Source organism: Mandrillus leucophaeus, unplaced genomic scaffold (genome assembly GCF_000951045.1).
Source record: "Mandrillus leucophaeus isolate KB7577 unplaced genomic scaffold, Mleu.le_1.0 Scaffold1076, whole genome shotgun sequence".
Lineage (NCBI taxonomy): Eukaryota > Metazoa > Chordata > Mammalia > Primates > Cercopithecidae > Mandrillus > Mandrillus leucophaeus.
Window position 1 is genome coordinate 260,186 of NW_012098943.1, and position 19,930 is coordinate 280,115.

The 19,930-nt window shown below is 53.8% G+C and overlaps 1 protein-coding gene across 1 annotated transcript in view; it reads left to right on the forward strand.

The window, feature by feature from the left end:
• Positions 1-14,069, forward strand: part of LOC105543802 (trafficking protein particle complex subunit 9-like) — a 265,773-nt gene extending 251,704 nt beyond the window's left edge. Inside the window, exons 4-5 of the mRNA XM_011985916.1 lie at positions 12,230-12,453; positions 13,185-14,069. Of these exons, the coding sequence (XP_011841306.1) occupies positions 12,230-12,453; positions 13,185-13,352 (392 nt within the window). The 3' untranslated portion in view covers positions 13,353-14,069. The remainder of the gene's footprint in view (positions 1-12,229; positions 12,454-13,184) is intronic.
• The last annotated feature ends 5,861 nt before the right edge of the window (positions 14,070-19,930 follow it).

The window sequence follows — 19,930 nt, forward strand, 5'->3', positions numbered from 1 at the left end:
TGGATTCAAGTGCTGGCTCTGTCTCTTCAAACCAAAATAGCCTTGTCCATCGAGGAAGCAGGGCAATGCCTCTCAGAACATCACCGAGAATATTCAGTGAAGCAGTGCCAGTGTGCTCGCCATGGGCACGTGGAGGCGGGCTGCTGCCCACTGACTCAGTTTACCCCTGTGCTCTAGATTTGTACATTTGAGCTCAGAGAGGTGAAGTCTTGGCCAAAAGGCACATAGCAGCAAGGCAGCGAGCCCAGCCCCTGGTCCCCCAACTGCCCGCTCCATCCAGATGCCCTGGCTTCCCCTTTGCCCCCGTCCTGCTCTCTGTTTGTCCCCAAGGGAGGCTCCAGCCAGGGCAGCAAATCCCAGAGCCTCCTGGGCCTGAAGGAGTACTAGTTTCTTCAGCAGCCCGTGTCCTGCCCCTGCCAGGACCACTTGGCCTGTGTTCAGGCTCAGCTCTCTGTGCACAGCCCGCCCCAACTCACCCGCTGTCCTACCAGTCGCTTGGAGCGTGCTGAAGGCGGAGCTGAGCCGGAGCCGCTGCAAGTGCGTGGCCTGGATTAACCCACAACTCCTTCCTCAGCTCTCCTGGGTGTGGGAGCCGGGCTCCAGCGATTCACACCCCTCTGTTCATTGGGCATTTCTCTCCGGCCAGGCCCAGAGCTCAGCCCTCTCCTAACACATCTCCTTCACCCCACGCACCACCTTTCCCTTTTTTAGACAAGGAAGCAGAAACTCTGGCTTCTGAAGGGGTTCACGCAGGCCCCTGAGTCAGCACCAAAGCTCCAACCGTCATCTAACATCCAAGCCATAAAGCCTTCGAGTCCGAGGATCCTGGCCTGGTGTCCGTGGAGGGTGTCCGTGGGCTGGGAGACCCTGGCCTCAGTGTGTTGTGTTGGTGACGGTGTTTCACCCCATCCTCAAGGCAGCCACGGCCACCATCCCCAGGAGGTCCTGGCCATGCAAGGCGTAACCAGGAGGCCTTCCTGGAAGGGCAGTCCTTCTCCTCTCCAGAGCTCACCTCCTGCGCATCCCCCGGGCCTCCCGTCCACAGGGGCCCTGGCGTCCCTGGATGGAGGGTGGGTGCGCTCGGGAAGCGGAGAGCCTCCGATGAGAGAACTTCAGGCTGCGCAGGTCTCCTCGCCAACTTCATTTTACCCTAACTTTAATTTAATTCCCTTTAATCTTTAATGAAAAGTTGTAAAAGTAAATTATTTACCCAAGAGAGCCCAACAGCTCCTCAGGAGCTGTTCTCGACTTGAGGGTAATTACACATGCGGGGCTGGCACCACCGCCCTCCCAGGATGCCAGGGAAGAGGCGTCCTGGTTTATGAACTAATTAGCTCCCTCAGTAACTGTTAAAAATGCATGCCATTTGGTGGAGTGAGAGCAAAGCTCCAGCTTCACGAAGTGCGCGCCCTGACAGTCGCTGATCGGGGGAAAGAGCCTTGTTCTGTGTTCATGGGTCAGCGGGAGCGTAGCTGGCTGGAGCGTGCGGAGCTAGCTGGGCCTGCCTCGGCTCCTGGGGGAGCAGTGCTCTGGGACGCGGAGATGGAGCCAGCCCTTCTTCCGTCGCTCTCACCCGGCCTCTGTCTCCCTGTCTGAGCCTTCCTTAGACTCCAGCACCCTGACAGAAGGCCCATTCCCAGCAATCAGGGAGGGTCCGGAGGTGGGGAAGGGGTGGTGGAAAGGAGCAGGGGTGGGGAGGGGTGGGGACTGTGTGATTCGACACATACATCCCAGGCTGTGGACTGCCTCTTTGACTAGACAGTCACAGCACCGTCACCCCCATTTCCTGGCCATTATCCACGCTTCTCACTTCTTTTCCAAACTCTCTCTCGATACACAAAATAGAGGCGAAATAAAATGCAGAAGGTCGGGACCAGGGGAAACCATATTCGCATAGTTGATCAAGACGTGGAAGAGCAGTTGTGCAGGAGAGGCTGTGAGCGCACATTCGTGTGGACCTGTGCGTGAACACACGTGGCAGTGGCTGTGAGCACGCGTTCGTGCATACCTGTGCATGAACGTGCGTGGCGGTGGCTGTGAGAGTACAGTCACTGAAGGCCAACATGGTGCTTTAGGTGGATTCATGTTTAGTTCTGAGCTTCCTAACAGCCAAAGTGAAAAGGTCAGTTACTTGGCTGTCATCAATAAAGAGGGAAAATGTGCTGGGCTGGGGGATTGAGTAGCGAGCAACCAGCTACATGAGCAGTAGAGAAAGTTCGCCGGTTATATTAGATAATTGGAAATTAGAGGGTTTTATATGGGACGTGCCTGCCTGCCCCCCACCCCCACAGGACAGCTGGCCTGGTGTTGGTGAAGGGCAGAAAGCCTTGACTTCGCAGTCCTCTCTCATCTCGGGTCTTGGCTATTTTATTTCTCCCTAGAACTTCTTTTACTTCATCTGAAGAGGGAGAAAACTCCTTGCTTAATTCTGAAGCCAAACCTTGCCTGAATCAAATTTGGCTCTGAAATTTAGGACCACCCAAGATTTATGCCAACTAGAAAAATGCGTGTCTTCTGAAATTTAAAAGTTAAATATATTACAGCTGAGGCAGGCTTGATAGGCCTTAAAAACTTGACTCACTTTGTTCCTAGGTCTTCAAGTCGTATATTTCCACTGCATTGTTCTTGTCTTTACATTTTTAAATCCCAAATTAGATATTTGCGCCTGAAGTCTACTTAGTCCCCTGTTTCTCGCCAGCACAAAAGGTGGGAGAGTAGGGTGGTGAGGCCAGTTCGGGGAGGCCATGTCGCTGGGAGTTTGAGCTCTGGAGGAAAAATAAACCTTCAGCAGCCAGCCTTGGAGGGGCGTGCCCTGAAGGACAAGTGAACAGATTGTTGGACGAGCCAGTTGGACAAGAAATCCACAGATCATTCCTCTGTCACTGTAAAGTAATTTGCACACGACCCTGTGCCTTGTGGACATTTTAGCTGTTTCCTTCAACCACCTAAGAAGCCCACGGTAGCCCCACCCCACCACCTTCCACATTTTCTCCTGCCCTGGCTCCTCTGAGCCCACTCTGAGTGAGATGGACATGACTTGTGCATTGGGTCTGCAACCCTGGACACATGCACGTCAGAAACTTGTGCTCAGCACCACCCTAGACAGAGGAAACCTACCTCTCTGGAGTGCAGTCAGGAAGGTCTCTTGAGAAGTCCACTGTGGTTTGAAATCTCTGCTGTAGACTGAACCCGAGTCCATAGGTGGGGGCTGTTCTTCTTCCACAGATGCAGCACTTCAGTGAACATCTCGTGGGTGCCAGGAGTGTCTGCCAGCTCCCCACCCCCACCCACCCTGCAGATCAGAGTTGAAAGCAACCGTGCATGCTGGGCCCATCGGACCTGCTGGTCCTCATGTCCTCAAGGTCTGGTCTCCATCTGGCCCCATCTCTTGGCTCCCTAACCCCTGAGTCCATCCTGCCTCTGCCCATGGCCGTGTTCTGGGTCCATAGTTTGCCCAAAGTTTGGGTCCTGACCCTCTCTGGTGTCCCCTGACTTGTCTGGCGCCTGATCGTACGCTGTGTTCTGCTGTGCTTCAGGGAAGAGACTTCCAGCTTCAGCCCTGGCCTGCTGTCTGGCCCCAGGCTCCAAAATGTGAGAAACTCCCAAAATATAGAGGTCAAGGACTTGGAGTTCTAGAGGGTTCTCATGGCTTATGGACATAGCAAGCAAAGAGGATTGCACAGAAGGGCCATTCCAAACAGCTGTCCCAGGCTGGTGGGGCACAGCGGGACTGTCTGCGCAGGGAGCAGTGAGCGCCAGCAGCATGGACGGGTGGGGGTAGATCGGGGGAATGCACATGAGAACCACTGCAAGATGTTACTTCCCCTCCACCAGGATGGGTGAACCAGAGCCAGGCAACCACAGTGCCATAGAAGGCGTGGAGCACTCAGGCCTCTCCTGCACTGCTGCTGGGAATGGGGGTGCCGCCACCTCGGAAAACAGTCTCGTGCTTTCTCAAATAGTTAGACAGAGTTGCCGTTTGTCCCAGCAAGTCTGCTCTCAGGTGTACACCCAAGAGAAATGATAACCCGTGTCCACGCAAAATCTTCTCCATAAATGTTCACAGCAGCAACACTCGTAACAGCCAAAGGTGGACACAGCCCACGTGTCCCTTGGTGGATGCATGATGAACAAAACGTGCCCCATCCAGACATGGAGTATTGTTCTGTCATGAGAAAGAACGCAGCACTGACCCATGCTGCAACACGGGTGAGCCTTGGAGACGTCGTGCTCTGTGAAGGAAGCCAGGCACCGCAGCTCACTGCCCTCCACTTCTATTTATATGTGATTCAGAGTAGGGAAACGTATGGCGCTGGAAAGGAGATTACTGGGTTGCCCAGGGCTGGGGGTGGAGCGGGCCTGGGGGGCGGGGCAGTGATGGCTAAAAGGGTACAGAGTTTCTTTTGAAGGGGATGGAGAGGTTCGAAAACTGGCTATGGTCTTACATATCTGAATATACTACGAACCACTGAATTGTACACTTTAAATGGGTGAATTGTGTGATATGTGACTTTTATCTCGATAAAGCTTTTGGAAAACAACAACAACAAAAACAACAAACCAGACCAAGTCTGGAGCCCAGGAATCCAGCGGGGGCTCAGCACCTGCTGCTGTTCACCTGGGACCAGCTCCTGAGCCACTCACCGCCTCAAGGACTTCATCTGTAAAATGGAACAGGGCCAGCCCTCCTACTGGCCGGCTCTAAGGACTGAATTAGGGGATACCTACAGAGCCCTGAGCCCCAGGCCTGGAAGACAACGAGTGCTCAAGAAGTTGACAACCAGAGGAGCACCAAGGAGGAGCGCCACGCCCTGCTGGGGGCATCACGCCCAGGGGGAGCGTCAGGCCCAAGGGGGAGTACCCTGCTGGGACAGGCTGGAGGGAGGGGAGGCCCCTTCCTCCACGTCCTCCACCCTCCTCCTGGGGCTCATTCGGGTCACAGAAACCTCTGGCTGGAGTCCCAAGCTGTGGAATGAAATGGGGATGGCAGCTGTCCAGGGCTGGGCCTCTGCATCTCCCTGGATTCACCTCTCCTGGCGCTGCTCCTGACACAGCCAGAGCACAGTGGAAGCAGTGTTTGGCAGAGCCCAGGCTGGAAGGCCTGCAGCAGCCCCACATCTGCCCTCCAGGAGCCTGAGTCCTGAGCGGGTCATGACAGCCAGAGGTGGAGAGGCCGAAGGACGTGCCGGCCCCAGGATGGCTCCAGTTGGGGCCCCTGTCCCCATGGAGCACCTGAGCTCACCGCCTGTGCTGGCCTTGTCCTGTTGAACATCCCCGCTGGCACTGTTTCCCCTGCCTACCACTCTCCAGGACAGGGCTCCCAGGCCTGCTTCCACAGGGCCCGTGCGGGGCCCAGGCAGCTCCTGTCACCTCTCTATACCTCAGTGTGCTTCTGCAAATGCAGTGAAGCTGCACCTGCTCTCTGCCCTCCTAGAAGGATGTGGGCACCAAGTGAGATATACTTTACTGCCTGTGAGCCTCGGCCAGCCTACCTACCACTGCCCAGCGTGCACGCGTTGCCTCGTTCTCATCCCCACAGTGGCCCCCAGGCCCATGCACAGGCTAGCCAATGGCTTCCTTTCTCTGTGCCCTGCCAAGCCCCTCCCAGGCGAGCACAGCCTTTATTTATAGTCCATGTTTCTACCAGAGCCTGGACGTGCTATAGCATGAATATGGCAGGGACTTCAGGACGAATTCTGGGCCAGACACAATTATGTCCGTAACTCTAGCTGGTATTAAATGTGAAGCAGAAGCAGGGCCGGGGCAGGAGGGAAGAGGGGGCCAGTGCCGACGTGATGCCTTGAGGAAGGAGGCTGATCGGCTCCCAGGAGATTCCTTACAACGTGAGGTTCTCCTGCGTAAGTCATCTCTGGAAGCGCACCATGGAGTATGGGCCTAGAGCGGAGCGTGGTAGCTGGTCCTAGAGTCCTCATTCGAGACACACTTCTGGGACGTGACCCCGGTCCCTCATGTGCCAAATGATGCACTAGGGGCTTGAATGGGGCAGGGCACAGCCAGTTGGCGGTAGAGCCAGTGTTCAAACCCGGGCACCTAGCCCCAAAGCCCAGTTATTCACTCACTTATTCATCCATCTATGTGTCCAGCATGTATGAAATGGAACTTGTGTCTGCCATTTGCCTGCCTGTGCTGGGTATTGGGGACACGACAGTGAGTGAGACGGCCAAGTGCCAGTCAGTGTTCCTGGAGCTTCCTGACAAGGAAGAACACGGGTAGTTAATAATGAAACCAATGGATAAACAAGGTCGCTTCAGATCAGATACTAGGGCCATGAGAAAATTCACGAATGTGGCCGAGTGGCTGGCGGGGCAGGAAACCCTCTACTGTATGGTCAGGGACAGTCTTTCTGGCAGGGCCAAGACCTGACTATCAGGATAGAGCTGGTGGGGAGGCGAGGATGGCAGGTGCAGAGTCTCGGGGACAGGAAGGATGTGCTGGAGGGACAGGATGGCCAGGGACCAGTGGCAGGGAGGACACAGCCTGGGAGATGGGCTCTGGGAGGAAACTCGTAGGGCCGAGGAGACCAGAGTTGGGGTGAGAATTTCATCAAGACTTTCTTTTATTCTGAGCATAAACAGAAGCCATGGGCCAGGCAGGGGAGGAGCGTGGAAGTGACACTATCTACCAGGATCTCACACCAGTGCTGTGGCCGTGCAGAAAGAAGAGGGAGCAGCCAGCCATGGCAGGGCGGGGGAGGCTAAGCAGAGGCCCAACTGCACAGGCACCAGACGTGTCCCAGACTGCAGCCGGGTGTCCAGGAGGAGAGGACCCAGCTTGAGCTGCTGCTGGTGGTGGAGCCACTCCACTAGGGAAGGCATGGGGAAGAAGGGCTGGAGGAGAAAGTGGACGGTGAGACCCCATCAGATGCCCAGGCAAAATGTCAGGGTTGCCCAGAGGAGCACATGCCTGAGGCTCAGGGCCTCTCTGGTGCTTGTTAAATAAATGAATCTTAGCCTGGGGTGCGCTGGGTTTCAGAAGCTGGGGGCGGGCAGAAGCCGACATTCCTGGAGCACCTTGTTCTGTCTGGCACTTCTCATAGAGGATCTGACACTCGCACCACATCCTTGAGAAGAAGACGCGACCATTCCAAATGAGGAAACCAAGGCTCAGAGAGCTGTGCACCCTGCCCAGCGCCGTCTGCCCCAGGCCCAGCTCTGCACCCAGGCTGGGTCTCCCCCAGCGGCCTGGGAAGTGTGGCCCTGAGGCTGACTGGGGCCCCTTGGGGGCTCTTTATGTGTTCTTAGACCCCTATCTGTGTTGGGCTCACCAGCTGCTCTCACAAGCCACCACAAGGTTCATCGCTTAAACAGCGCATATCCCCGCCATGCGGTTCTGGGGTCCAGAGTCTGATCGGTGTTGCGGGCTACCTTCCTCCCTGGGCTGGCGTTCTCCAGCTCCTGGGATGCCTGCACTCCATGCACCTTCCCCCGTCTTCATAACCAGCAGCGAAGTGTGCCCCTCTCCTGCCTCCCTTCTTGCCTTGTAAGGACTCTCGTGACGCCTTTGGGCCCACTCCAATGACCCAGGGGCCTCTCCCCATCTCCAGGACCTCCATTTCATCACATTGGCTAAGCCCTTTCTGCCACAGGAGAGGACATACAGGCTCCCAGGACTGGGACATGGGCAAGTGGGGTGGGGGGGGCGCATTATTTTGTCAACCACATCACCCCCTCTGTTGTGAAGGAAGACCTGGGGATTCAGGAGGCTTTGCTAGGCAAGTTTCGACCTTCAGTCATTCTGTCTCTCAGCTCATGACCCCCCTACCACTGGCTGCCATGGGCACAGGAGCCCCTTCCCTCCCTACCACTGGCTGCCATGGGCACAGGAGCCCCTTCCCTCCCTACCACTGGCTGCCGTGGGTACAGGAGCCCCTTCTCCTCCCTACCACTGGCTGCCGTGGGCACAGGAGCCCCTTCTCCTCCCTAGGCCACTGCTTCCCTCGGCTAGGACATTCCAGGTCCAGGCAAAAAGGCCTACAGGGACCCAGCATCCCCAGAGGTCCCGGGTCTGCCTCCCTCGTGGTCAGATGGCTGAAACTGCCTGCCTGGCGCCTGGCTCGGGAGAGGCCGGAAGGGTCTGCCCCGCCGCGTCTGTCCTCTTAGTTGCATCCCACACAGAGGGAGAGGCCGGAAGGGTCTGCCCCGCTGCGTCTGTCCTCTCAGTTGCATCCTGCACGGAGCTTCGTCAGTGTTCACAGCCAGCCCACGGGCGAGGGAGGACCCTGGAGAAGCTGTCAAAATGCAAAGCATCCCCATCCTGGTTCCCCTCCGCTGCTCCTGCAGATCCTCCCCTCCTCAGGGAAGGCTGGGAGCCATGGTGGTTAGGATCAAGCGGCCCCTAACAAAACCCCACTTGATGTGGTCTCCTACCTAGACTGGGGCTCGGAGGGGTGGAGATTTACAGAGAAGTAACTCAAACCCAAGATCCGTTCTCCAGCCAATCAGGAGCCTGGGGCCTGTGCTGCTAACAGCTCCTCAACAAACAGCTGTGCAAATCCCGCCCCATCCCGCCTGGGAGAGGGAAGGAGGAACCAGTCCTGCCAGGAGGCGGCTCATTTGGTGGACCAGGAAATGGAGAGTGGCAGGAAGCCCAGCAGAGGCCAGCCCCAGAGAACAGTGGGAGAAAACTGGACCCCACACACCCAGATGCCAGACTCGGGGCTTCCCCGGGGGAGGGCGGATGACCCCCACCTGAAGGCTTTGGGAAGGTGCTCTCGGGGGTGGTGAGGAGCACTCGAGGGAGGGGACACATGCACTGGCGTCCCTGCCCACGTCCTGGGGGCCAGCCAGCTGGGCTGCGGTGGTCACAGAACTGTCCACCCCTCGCAGGGTCCCGGTTCTAGGGCTTACCTTGTGATTGAGCAGCGGGCCCCCCAGGAAGCACCCACTCTTCCCAGCTGAAGCTGACAGGCAGGCTGCGTGGCCCCTGGGCTGCCCGCTCTGTCCCTCATGGCCTGCCTGGGGAACGTGGATGGAAGCCGGGTGCTGGGGGAGCCAGGAGTAGAGCCAGCCCCTGCGGTGGCCACAGGCCGGGCTGAGCTCCCAGCAGCACCCACGCTTTCACATGTGGTTCCTTCCCGTCCCTCAGCGGCAGTTTAGAAACTGCTTCAAAACAGCTTGTCTGTGAGAAATTTTTCCCATTATTTATCCCAGCTCCTTCCTGGTTGGAGTCGGGGAAGCCATTTTGTGATGGACGATGACCCCGGCTTCTCTTCCCTCGTCCTAGCTGCTCCGTGCAGCCCTGCTCAGCAGGGTGTCTGTGGAGAGCGGGGCCCTGCAGAAATGAGCCCACTTCCTCTGATGCCCCAGGACGGGACACAGCTTGTTGGGGCCCGGAGTCAGAGAAGTGAATTGGCAACAATGGACGTGGTGGGGCGTTGCCGCTACCCAGGCACAGCCCTGCCGTGCAGTCACACGTTCTCATTGCAAGGCAGCTGCGAGAGTCGCCACCATCACGATCACGGTCATTAGACCCGTTTCCACTGCATTCCCTAAGCTGTACCCTGGGGGTCCCAGGAGAGACCAGGGCATCCTTTTGAATTCGGGAAGTTTAATGCTCTCAGACAAAAACAGACCTCTGCTCTGCCCCGTCGTAGGAAGGTTTGCTTTTCCTCTGGATCATGGGAAGGAGTCAGCGTCAGGGATTTGGGGCCTGTGTGCCTGGATCTGAGCTGCTGGAGTTGTAGGGACTGCCCCAGCTGTGGTGCAAGGAAGGAAATGGCTGCTCGCTGAGCACAAAAATACATTAACTTGGTCAGCAGTCATTGTGGATGCCAGACCTCGGGGTAACGTGACCCACCGTCCCAGTTTGGCTGGCACTGAGGGTTTCCTGCAATTCAGGCTAAAGCCAAACTAGCCCTGGGCACACTGGGATAGTTGGTCACCCTGGGAGCGGGGACAGAGCAGAGAGCAAGACAGGTGCTGCCTGCCATTCCAGAGCGCTGCCCTCCTTCTGCAATGACGGCCACACAGGAGAGCCTGTGGCAGGAGCACCCGCTCCGGCTGTGTCCTCTCTGCTCTTCACCCCTGCCCCCAGCCTGGGAGGTCAAGATCATTATCCCAGTTTCACAGGTGAGATGGAGGGGGCACCAGTTGGCAAACGGTCTTTCCCAGTGTAAAGGGCAGTCAGAGGCAAAGTTGGGACTGCAGCCTGGCCGCCTGCTCTGACAAGGTGTTGCTCTGCCCACAACCCCTGCCAACCCCTACCGCCCTGACCTCACACCTAAGTGCCACACATTCCTTACTCTCTTCCTAGAGAGAAAGTAGCAAAGAAAGTTTCCCTCAGCAGCATTCACAGGGAGAGCTGGCTCTAACCCTTCATCAGCTTTCTCTTCCCCAGGGGTTGTACAGAGCTGGGGCTAGGAAGGATTAAACAAGCAGGCCAGGGTGGCTCTGCCCAGGAGCCCACAGACCAGTCCTTTCCTGCCCCAGCAGCCCACACAGTTCTCTGCAAAAAGAAAAAAAAAAAAGAGCAGGACGATAATGAGCCAGCCACCCTTCACTGATTTGCACATAATCGTATCTTTCCCTTGATGGAACCAGCAACCGGGCCGCCCCGACATCTGTTCTCTCCATCTCCCCCACTTTTATTCAAGCGGCTCAGACTGCACTTGGTTCGGTTCACTGTTCAAGAAACATTTACTGAGGCCTGGCTTGGGTGGCACAGAGGTAGAGGAGGGAGAAGGGCTGGGGATTGATGGAAGCCTCCCTGTGCACGGCACAGACAGGTAACCAAGGCTCGAGATGAAAGCCACTGCTCCAACGGCACTTCCCAAGACGAAGTCCCTCAAAATGCTCATGGGTAGTGGGGCGTGCTGTGACTGAGCTCCTCACGGCAAGGATATGAGCTTATCACAACTGTTAGCATTAGCATCGGCTCCATGTTACGGAAGAGGAAACTGAGGCCCAGGAGGTGTAGTGACATACCCTGGGCCCCATAGATAGAAGCGATCAAGCTCAGGTCCCTCTGGTCCTACCTCCTGGTCTCAGCAGAACAGACCAGCTGGGAGAACAAAGAGCCCATCTTCATGCTGTCTGCTGCATGTCAGGCACTGTCGGAAGTACTCAGGGAAACTATACATAGCCCAGTGGGCAGGGCCTCAGGACCCCTGGGCTCATCCCGGTCTGGTCAGACTCAGTGCAGGTGACCCTGCACATCCAAAAGCATAGGATGCAGCCAAAGCCGGGATTTGAGGGCAAATCCGCCCTCAAATCTTCTGCCCCGTATAAGGACATTGTCACTAACTGCAGGGCTCGCTCGAATCCAGAATGAGCTCCTATAGGGCCTTTCACTCGGTGACATCTTCAAAGCCCCTTCTCTTCCCTTCCCCAATGCGGCCACATTCTCACATGCCTTTCGGGGCTCGCCATCAAACCCGCCACCCTGACCATCAGCTCGCTTCCCTGAGAGGGGGCACACCCACTACCCCCCGCCTCACCCTGGCTTCGGGCTGCTTCCTTGCTGCTGCCCAGTTGGCAGGCGTCCTCCTTGTCTGCAAGCTCCTGGAGCATGTGGGCAAGGAAGGGAAAAGGGGTTGAATCCATGCTCCTTCTCCCAGGCCCTACCTGGCAGGGTCCACAGCTCCCAGAACTGTGCTGCTCCCCTGAGCACCTGTTCTGTGCTGGGCTGTGTGTCTGGCACCCTGGACAGGCCGACAGGATGAGGAGAACACGGTGCAGCCACTTTGCAGGGAGTGCCGCAGCCCATTGTGCATTCTTCCTGGGGAATGAGATCAAGACACCACCTCCCGGGGTGTGTGGTCTTGCAGCCCCCGGAGGAGAGGGACCCCCGGGCCTGCCTGTGCTCCAGAGCTCACCTGACCCCTGACCTGGGGCACTTTAGGGTCCCTTCCACGCCCTCACTTCTACGGTGTCAGACGCTCACCCAGACAGGAGCCCCTGACTCACGAGAGAGCTGCTCCCCTTCCAGGTGGGCTGTGGTAGGAGGCTCCAGGAGGCCTCCCAGAGGCCCCTCCAGTGGAGTGCAGACCCCTTGAGTTATAGCTCTAGCCACCACACTTGTCTTTGCCAGGTTCCTCTTCTGGAGACCAGGAACTGGTCACGCATCTGTGTCCCCAGTGCCCAGCCTGGCAGGGAGTGGGTGGCAGCCTTGAAGGGTGAAGGAGGAAAGGAATGAATCAGCGAGTGGGTGGGGTAGGCCGGCTGGGCCATGCAGGCCAGCCCAGCCCCTGACAGTTTCGTGTCCCTTGCAGATGTGCTGGTGGACGGACAGCCGTGTGACTGTGAGTCTGCGGCGGCCTGCCAGGTAGGCGACCCCGTGCGCCTGGAAGTGCGGCTGACCAACCGGAGCCCGCGCAGCGTAGGGCCCTTCGCCCTCACCGTGGTCCCCTTCCAGGACCACCAGAATGGCGTGCACAACTACGACCTGCACGACACCATCTCCTTCGTGGGCTCCAGCACCTTCTACCTCGACGCGGTGCGTGGTGGTGTGCAGGGTGGTCTGGGAGCCTCTGGTCATGTGGCCCAGGCCCTCATGGTCATCGTCCCCCTTCCCTGGGTGGTGGGCTTTGGGGTCAGCATACGTCCAGCAGACGACAGTAGCAGGGGTTCTGTGGTCACGTGTGCACACTGAGTCTGAGCCTGCCCCACCCACTGCAGGAACTTAGACAAGCTCACCTCGTTCTGTGTCCTGGGCAGTGAGGCCCTGAGCGTTGGTGAAGCAGGAAAATGTGCAGGGAATGGGAGCTATGCCCAGGACAGGGTGCCACTCCATGATTGGACCCTGCTGTGGCATCACTGTGATGTCACTGTCACCCATCCCATGCCTGCCGCTCCTCCCATGGAGAGGCTCCAGCCCACACCCTTGGCCCCCACCTCCCAAGCTGCCTCTCAGCCCCTCACTGTCAGGCCCCAGCACAGGCTGTCATTCCGTTCCCCTTTGCCCCAACCTCTCCCTCACTCCCTCCCACACTCCTGACCCCCTGTGCCCCCAAACAATTCAGGAATGGGAATGTTGGCAGCTCCTTTCAAAGACAAATCTGGCTTGCAGAGGCACAGTGACCTGCTGGAGGGGACATTGGAGCCAGGCCTGGGCCGCCCTCACTTCCCCCATAGCACCTGTGTCCAGGCAGGTTCCTGAGATTCCTGGCGGCTTTGGGTGGCCCATGCTGCTGACCAGACTGACGCGTCTTTCTCCTCCCTGCTCAGGTACAGCCATCTGGCCAGTCGGCCTGCCTCGGGGCCCTCCTCTTCCTCTACACGGGCGACTTCTTCCTCCACATCCGCTTCCACGAGGACAGCACCAGCAAGGAGCTGCCACCCTCTTGGTTCTGTCTGCCCAGCGTGCACGTGCGCGCCCTGGAGGCGCAAGCCTGAGCCCGCCCACTTCCGTCCCTGTTTCTGCAGGGCCAGAGGTGACCCAGCCTGGCCTCCCACACCCCCTGCAATGAGCAAGGCCTTCACTGCAGCCCTGTCTCCCCTTCCTTCCCCAATCCCCACCCAACCCTCTCCTCCCATTCCTCCTGTAGCATCTTTGCTGGGCTACGCAGAAGCCCCCAGACATGGCAGCCCCACCCCGTGCCACACCCCTTCCCACACTGTTCCCTGGACTATACACAGGCCAGAGCAGAGGAAACCCCAGAGTGGGTGCCCATTCAGCCCAGGTCCCAGGATCCCTGCATCCGTTTATGTGACCTGGGGCCCCAGCCTTGCTGTGCTGCTCACCCCAGCAGAGGGACCTCCCTCATCCAGCCACTTCCCTTTGGCCATAGAAAGAAACGGTGAGCATGAGGCTGGGCGCAGCCTGAGGGCGTGGGCAGCTTCCCTCCCTCCCTGGGCCTTGGAATCCCCCAAGGCTGGTTTTCTTCCTGGAGACCCCCATGGGCAACTTGGCAGGAGAGATGGTGCCGTAGGTGGTCATGGATGGTTGACACCAAGAGAGGCCTTCCACCCATGGTGGGCAAATGTCCAGGCCTGGGCTGCCAGCCCAGGGCTGTTTCTGGGTGCTCCCTGGCCCCAGGGTGGTATCTGGGTACCGTGGCTATGTGTGTCCATGTCTGTGAGCAGTTCTTCAATAAATGGCCTGCCTCCTCCTCCTCCCTGCCTCCCTGCATCTGCTGGCCCAGTGTAGTCCAGGGCCCCCACCCAGCCCGTCAGCCCCCACCTCAGGTGGCTGGCTTCCCAGCAGAAGCTGGACCCAGGAAGGGACGGGTTCTGAGTTCGAGATCCTGCATAAGCAAACCCTGAGACAGGAATCTGGGCACCAGCAGCTTGTCTGGGAGGTGGAGGGGAGCCCCTCAGGGGAGGGACATCACCCGTGAAGGAGTGTGACTGGGCCCGAGCTGCCGCCACAGTGGGCAGCTGGCCCTGCGTTCCTCAGGGAGAACAGGAGAGAGAAAGCACACGGCTCACATCTCCCTTGAGGGCCAGAGCTGAGGGGTGTCTACACCACCCGCAAGAGTCCTGGCCTGGGGGCAGGCTCCTGGCTGTGTTGACCCTTGGCTCTCCAGTTCCTGGGAAGGATAAACAGCCCTTGGTCCCCAGCAGATGTCAGGCTTGTCAGGCATCCACTGGGCACTGAAAGTCCCATGGAGTGTTGGGGACAGAGAGCAAGGCTTCCTCAAGGCCACTTGGCCAAACAGGCAGAGCCAGGAAGTGGCTGCCCTGGCCCCCTATGCGGCAGAGTCGTGTTGGCATCAGGAGGCCTGCAGGGCTGAGGGAGCTTCTGGAGGACCTGAAGCCCCAGGCCCAAACCTCCCTTGCTGGGAGCAGGGTCACCCTGTGGCCTCTGGCCTGAGGAGCAGGTTTTTCTTCCATCTATGTCCTCCTGTTGTTGCCCAGTGAATGATGGGAGCACTCTGTGAATGGTGGGTGCACTCTGTGAATGGTAGGAGCACTCTGTGATGTGGTGTGGGCTGGGGGCATGTGGGGGCAGCTGTCCAGTGGCCCTCAGTCCCTGGAGCTCATTCAGCATCTGCTCAAGGCTCCCCAGGGAAGGCAGCCCCAGAAGGTCTGGCTACAGTAGTGGGTGGGGACCCCAGGGCGGTCTCTTCAGCCCTTCCCTTCAGGACGCATCAGTGTAGTTGAGGGCCTGGACACTTGGGCTGTTTCTGAATGGAACAAACAGCATCCATGTGTGTCAACCTCAACAGAGCCCAAAACTATGCCATTGAATGAAACAACACTTTGCAGGATGATGGGCGCAGCGCAACCCCACTTGTGTAGACAGTGTGCCCCCCAAATTATAAATTTCATATGCCTCCGAACGTGTCTATAACAACATGTTTAAAGGTAGAAAGGATACACATCCCCTGTAGAAGAGTGACCTCAACTGGGGTTGCAATTGACATCTCATCTGATGTCACAGTGAGGGTGCTGGTCACCGGGGACTTGAGTAACGTACTTTCCCTTCAAAAGCACAAGAGATGAAGATACAGGTACACACATGCTACAGATATAGATCCAGCCATAGATCCAGATTAGATATAGATGCATATAGAAGCCTAGAAAAGCCAATATGGAAAACTCTGCTAGGTCTGATTCTGAGTGGCAAGCATATTGGTGACTGTAATTCTTTTTTTGCAGTTTTCTATATTTTTTTAGTTTCCCCAAATACAAAAAATACCCACAACAGTTACCAGAGAAAATGCTGGATGCCACAAGAAGAAAGAATGTCAAGGGGCAGGAGGCAAAGTTGTCTTCTTGGAGGAGAGAGTGTTAGAAATAACCCAGACCTCCTGGAAAATGACCCAAATACAGCCTGACTGTGCCAGCCCCAGGCCCTTCCCCAGCCCCAGGGCACCCTTTCTGTCCCAGTAGAGAAGGTGACCTGGAGTCAGGTCTTGTGTGTGCTCCAAGCATTTGGAGCTTTACCATGGGATGTGGGGAGCCAGGGGTGTTTTTTGCTGGCATTTCTGTGGCTGGGTCATTCTGGCTGTGGAGCTGTGTTCGTGGGCAATGGCTGAGATGGAGGACCTGAGGCAGGTGTCTCAGTGACAGCACAGTATCCTCCAGCCTCTTCCAGGGCCCCATGCTGCTGGCTACCTGGCAATACAGTCCAGCGGTTGCTGCTTCTCTAGGACCCTGGTGCATTCAGAAACCTCCTGAAGGCCAGCGGAGGGTAAACCAGGAATAGACCATGTCCATTTCACTTCACTAGCTGAGCGGGTTGGTTTTGCCCTTCTGATCCTTGGTCCCTCAGGGCAGGACAGGCCTGCAGTGACCCCATAATCATGCAACCGTCATGCTCTGTCATCTGAAATTCACAAGGAAGGCAAGGATTCAAAGGAAGATGTCTGAGATGCTGAATTCCAGCTCAGCCACTTGCCAATTCCTTGACCTTGGACAAGTTACTTAAATTAAGCCTTGATTTTTTTCATCTGAATAAATAGATATACAAATACTTATTTCATGGGCACTTTCATACCAGTTTGTTTGATTTAATCTCCTAGATTTTTTAGCACATGATAGCAACTTCTCAATAAATACTGGGCCCCTTCTCTTAGCCTTCCCATTGCTGTTCTTTTTAATTCCATCCACATGTCCTGTGCCTGAAATATCCTGTGCCATGTGCCTGAAATTCCATTCTTCTCCTAGGACCCTTAACAGGCCACATTGCTATGCTCCATTATTCCCCTGCATGGCTTACTGTATTAGGTAACATGAAGCATCTAAGGAAGAACTTTCTAACACAAGTGCTAAAATGGGACAGGGAATGCTGATGGAGTGAGCTCTTTGTCAATAGAGCAAAGTCCAGACCTGTAGATGGTTTCAAAACATGTAAGCATCATTTGGGGATTCTGAGCCTGCCAGCCAAGAAATTGTCAATGATGACTTGTTAAGAGGTATTTCTGATCCCAGTAAGCAGGGGAGAGAGAGTGAGATGTATGTGACCATATGGCTCTTGGGACCTCAAGCAATGTCTTAAGACACAATAAATTTTGATCAAAAAAGGGTTTCAACATGAGGGACTAGAGATCTAGACTAGGGATCTAGGCTAAGCCTCTCACTGAAAACACATTTGTAAGTGCATCCATGACCTGGCAGGAGAGTCAGAAATACTCAGCCCAGTACCTGTGTCCTGAGAGGTAAGCTGTGCACTGATGCCAACTTCCACTTTGAGGGATTTTGCCAAAGCCAGAGTATCAATTTCTTCAGCCTTCCAAAACTGGAGGAAAGATGACAAAGCCCAGGGCCCACTGGCTGGGGAATCGAACAGGTGACTGCTTCCCATCAATTTGAGAGCCCAAAGATTACACCTTTAGTAAAGGATGAACTAAAAATTATCCTCTTCCCACCCTACTAGGAGAGTAGATGTAACACTTCCCTGTCTTGACTGTTTGATTCCAAATTGACCCTCCCATGAATTTGCAGTCCCAAATTACACTCCCTAACTGCCTCTTCCAAACCTTAAGTGTTAATTAATTTCAAAGACAGACTGCACTCCATCATACAGGTACCAGACAAAGAAAGAAACACATCATTTTTGGAGGAATTCATTTTTATCCAAAAACCTGCAAGAGTTTCTATGAGGAAAATGATTATTTCAGAGTTTAAAAACAAAGTCATGAAATACACAAGGAAGCAATGCATCATGAGTGAGAGCTAGGAGAGACAAAATCAGCAAATGCAGGGTTGAAAAAGAATCAGATACTGGACTTATCAGACATAGACTATAAAATGACTATGCTTAACGTGTTACAAGAAGTGAAAAAGAAGACTAAAATGGGTAAAGAGCTAGAATATAAGAGAATCAAGCAGAACTTCTGCAACTGAAAAATAGAATTGAAGTGAAATATTTAATGAATAACTTGAAGAGCAGATTAAACTCAGTTCAAGACAGAACTAGTGAATGAAAGGTAGAATTGAAGATGTTTTTAAAAACAGAAACCAGAAAATATGAAAGAAACTTAAGGAAACACGGAGGACAAAGTGAGAAACTCTCAAATATATCTACTTGGAGTTTCTGGAGGAAAAGATAAAGAAAATGGAGAAAATGCAGTATTGAAGAAATAATGACTGAGAACTCCTCAAAACTCATAAGGATAAAAATCCACAGATTCAAGAAGTCCAAGAAATTCCTAGTAGGATAACAGTTAAAATACACAGTTGACATATCATAATACAATTTCAGGAGACCAGATGCAAAGGGATGATTTTTAAAAGAGAAAGACAAGACAAATTACTTTCCAAAGAGTGGCAATTGATTAACAGCTGACTTCTCACCAACAACAATGGGGTCCAGGAGTTAGTGAAATAATACCCAGACATGCTGAGCAACAAAAATACTTCCCAATGAGTAAAAATAATGACATCGTATTATAAACAAAAGCAGAGTTTTCCACCACCAAAACCTCATTAAAGGGAATTTGAAATACAAGTAGAAGGAAATTGATACCAGATGGAATGTCAGAGATGCAAGAAGGAAGGAAGAACAAATTCGGTGATACATATGTCAGTAAATCTAAACAAACGTTTACGGTACATGTAATAATGTGAACTGTTGATTTACAGCATAATAGAATTAACGTATATAGCAAAATAGCACATAAATGTTGATGAGGGGATTATTGGAATTAAAGTGTGATAAGGTCCTTTAATTTCAATTTCAAAGATTTAGGAGGAGGGTAAAGATATTGATTCACTTAGACTTGGACTTTGGTGCTTTATTTATGAAAGTTTCAGCCAGGCATGATGTTTCATGCCTGCAATTCCAGGACTTTGGGAGGCTGAGGTGGGAAGATCACTTGAGCCCAGGAGTTCAAGACCAGCTTGGGCAACATAGCAAGACCCCATCTCTACAAAAAATTTAAAAATTAGAAGGGGTGGCTCATGCCTGTAGTCCCAGTTACTCAGAGGGCTAAGATTGGAGGGTCACTTGAACCTGGAAGTTTGAGGCTACAGTGAGCCATGATTGTACCACTATACTCCAGCTGGGGGACAGAACAATAACCTCTCAAAAAAAAGGTTTCCAAGTTTCCATTTCTGGGGTAACAAGAAGATGAAAAATAGCATGAGTAACTTCTAAATTTGTGAACCCCAAAACTGGAATAAGGAAAACTAATCAGTCTGAAAGAAGTCAAGAAAGAAGAAAAACTACAGAAAGAAATACAAATGATAGAGCAAATAAAACCACAACCCTGATGGTATCAATAATACCAATAGTGATGCTTACACTTAATATAGCCATATGTGTTGGGCATTCTTCTAAGATTATATATATAAAACCTTTATGTATATGCTATAAAATATAAACTAAGTATGCTTATAAGGAAGTCTCTATTCCTTTCTTAGGAGATACATATAGATGAGCTTACTTACAAAGTCTTTTTTTTTTTTTTTTTTTTTGAGATGGAATCTCACTCTGTTGCCCAGACTGGAGTGCAGTGGCACAATCTCAGCTCACTGCAACCTCTGCCTCCCAGGTCCAAGCGATTCTTCTGCCTCATCCTCCTAAGTAGCTGGGATTACAGGTGCCTGCCACCATGTGCAGCTAATTTTTTTGTATTTTTTTAAATAGAGACGGGGTTTCACCATGTTGTCCAGACTGGTCTTGAACTCCTGACTTCAGGTGAACCATCTGCCTTGGCCTCCCAAAGTGCTGGGATTATAGGTGTGAGCCATGACTCCCAGCCAAAAATCTTTAAAGTAGATATTGTTATTATCCCTGTATTACAGTGGAGAAAAATGAGGCACAGAGAAGTTACGTAACAGCTAAAAAGTGATTATAAGTTATGGAAATAAGTACCTACAATAAACGAAAATATACTAAATCTGTTAGATGAAAGATGACAAAACCCACAAGATCAGGTTTATGATGTTTACAATATACATTAAAACATAAGGATACAGAAGGTTGAAATAAAATGGCAAGAAAATATGTACCAGAAAAGTCCTAATGAAAAGAAATTATAAGGCACAAAAAACAAAATTACTTCTAGAAATAAAGACAATAA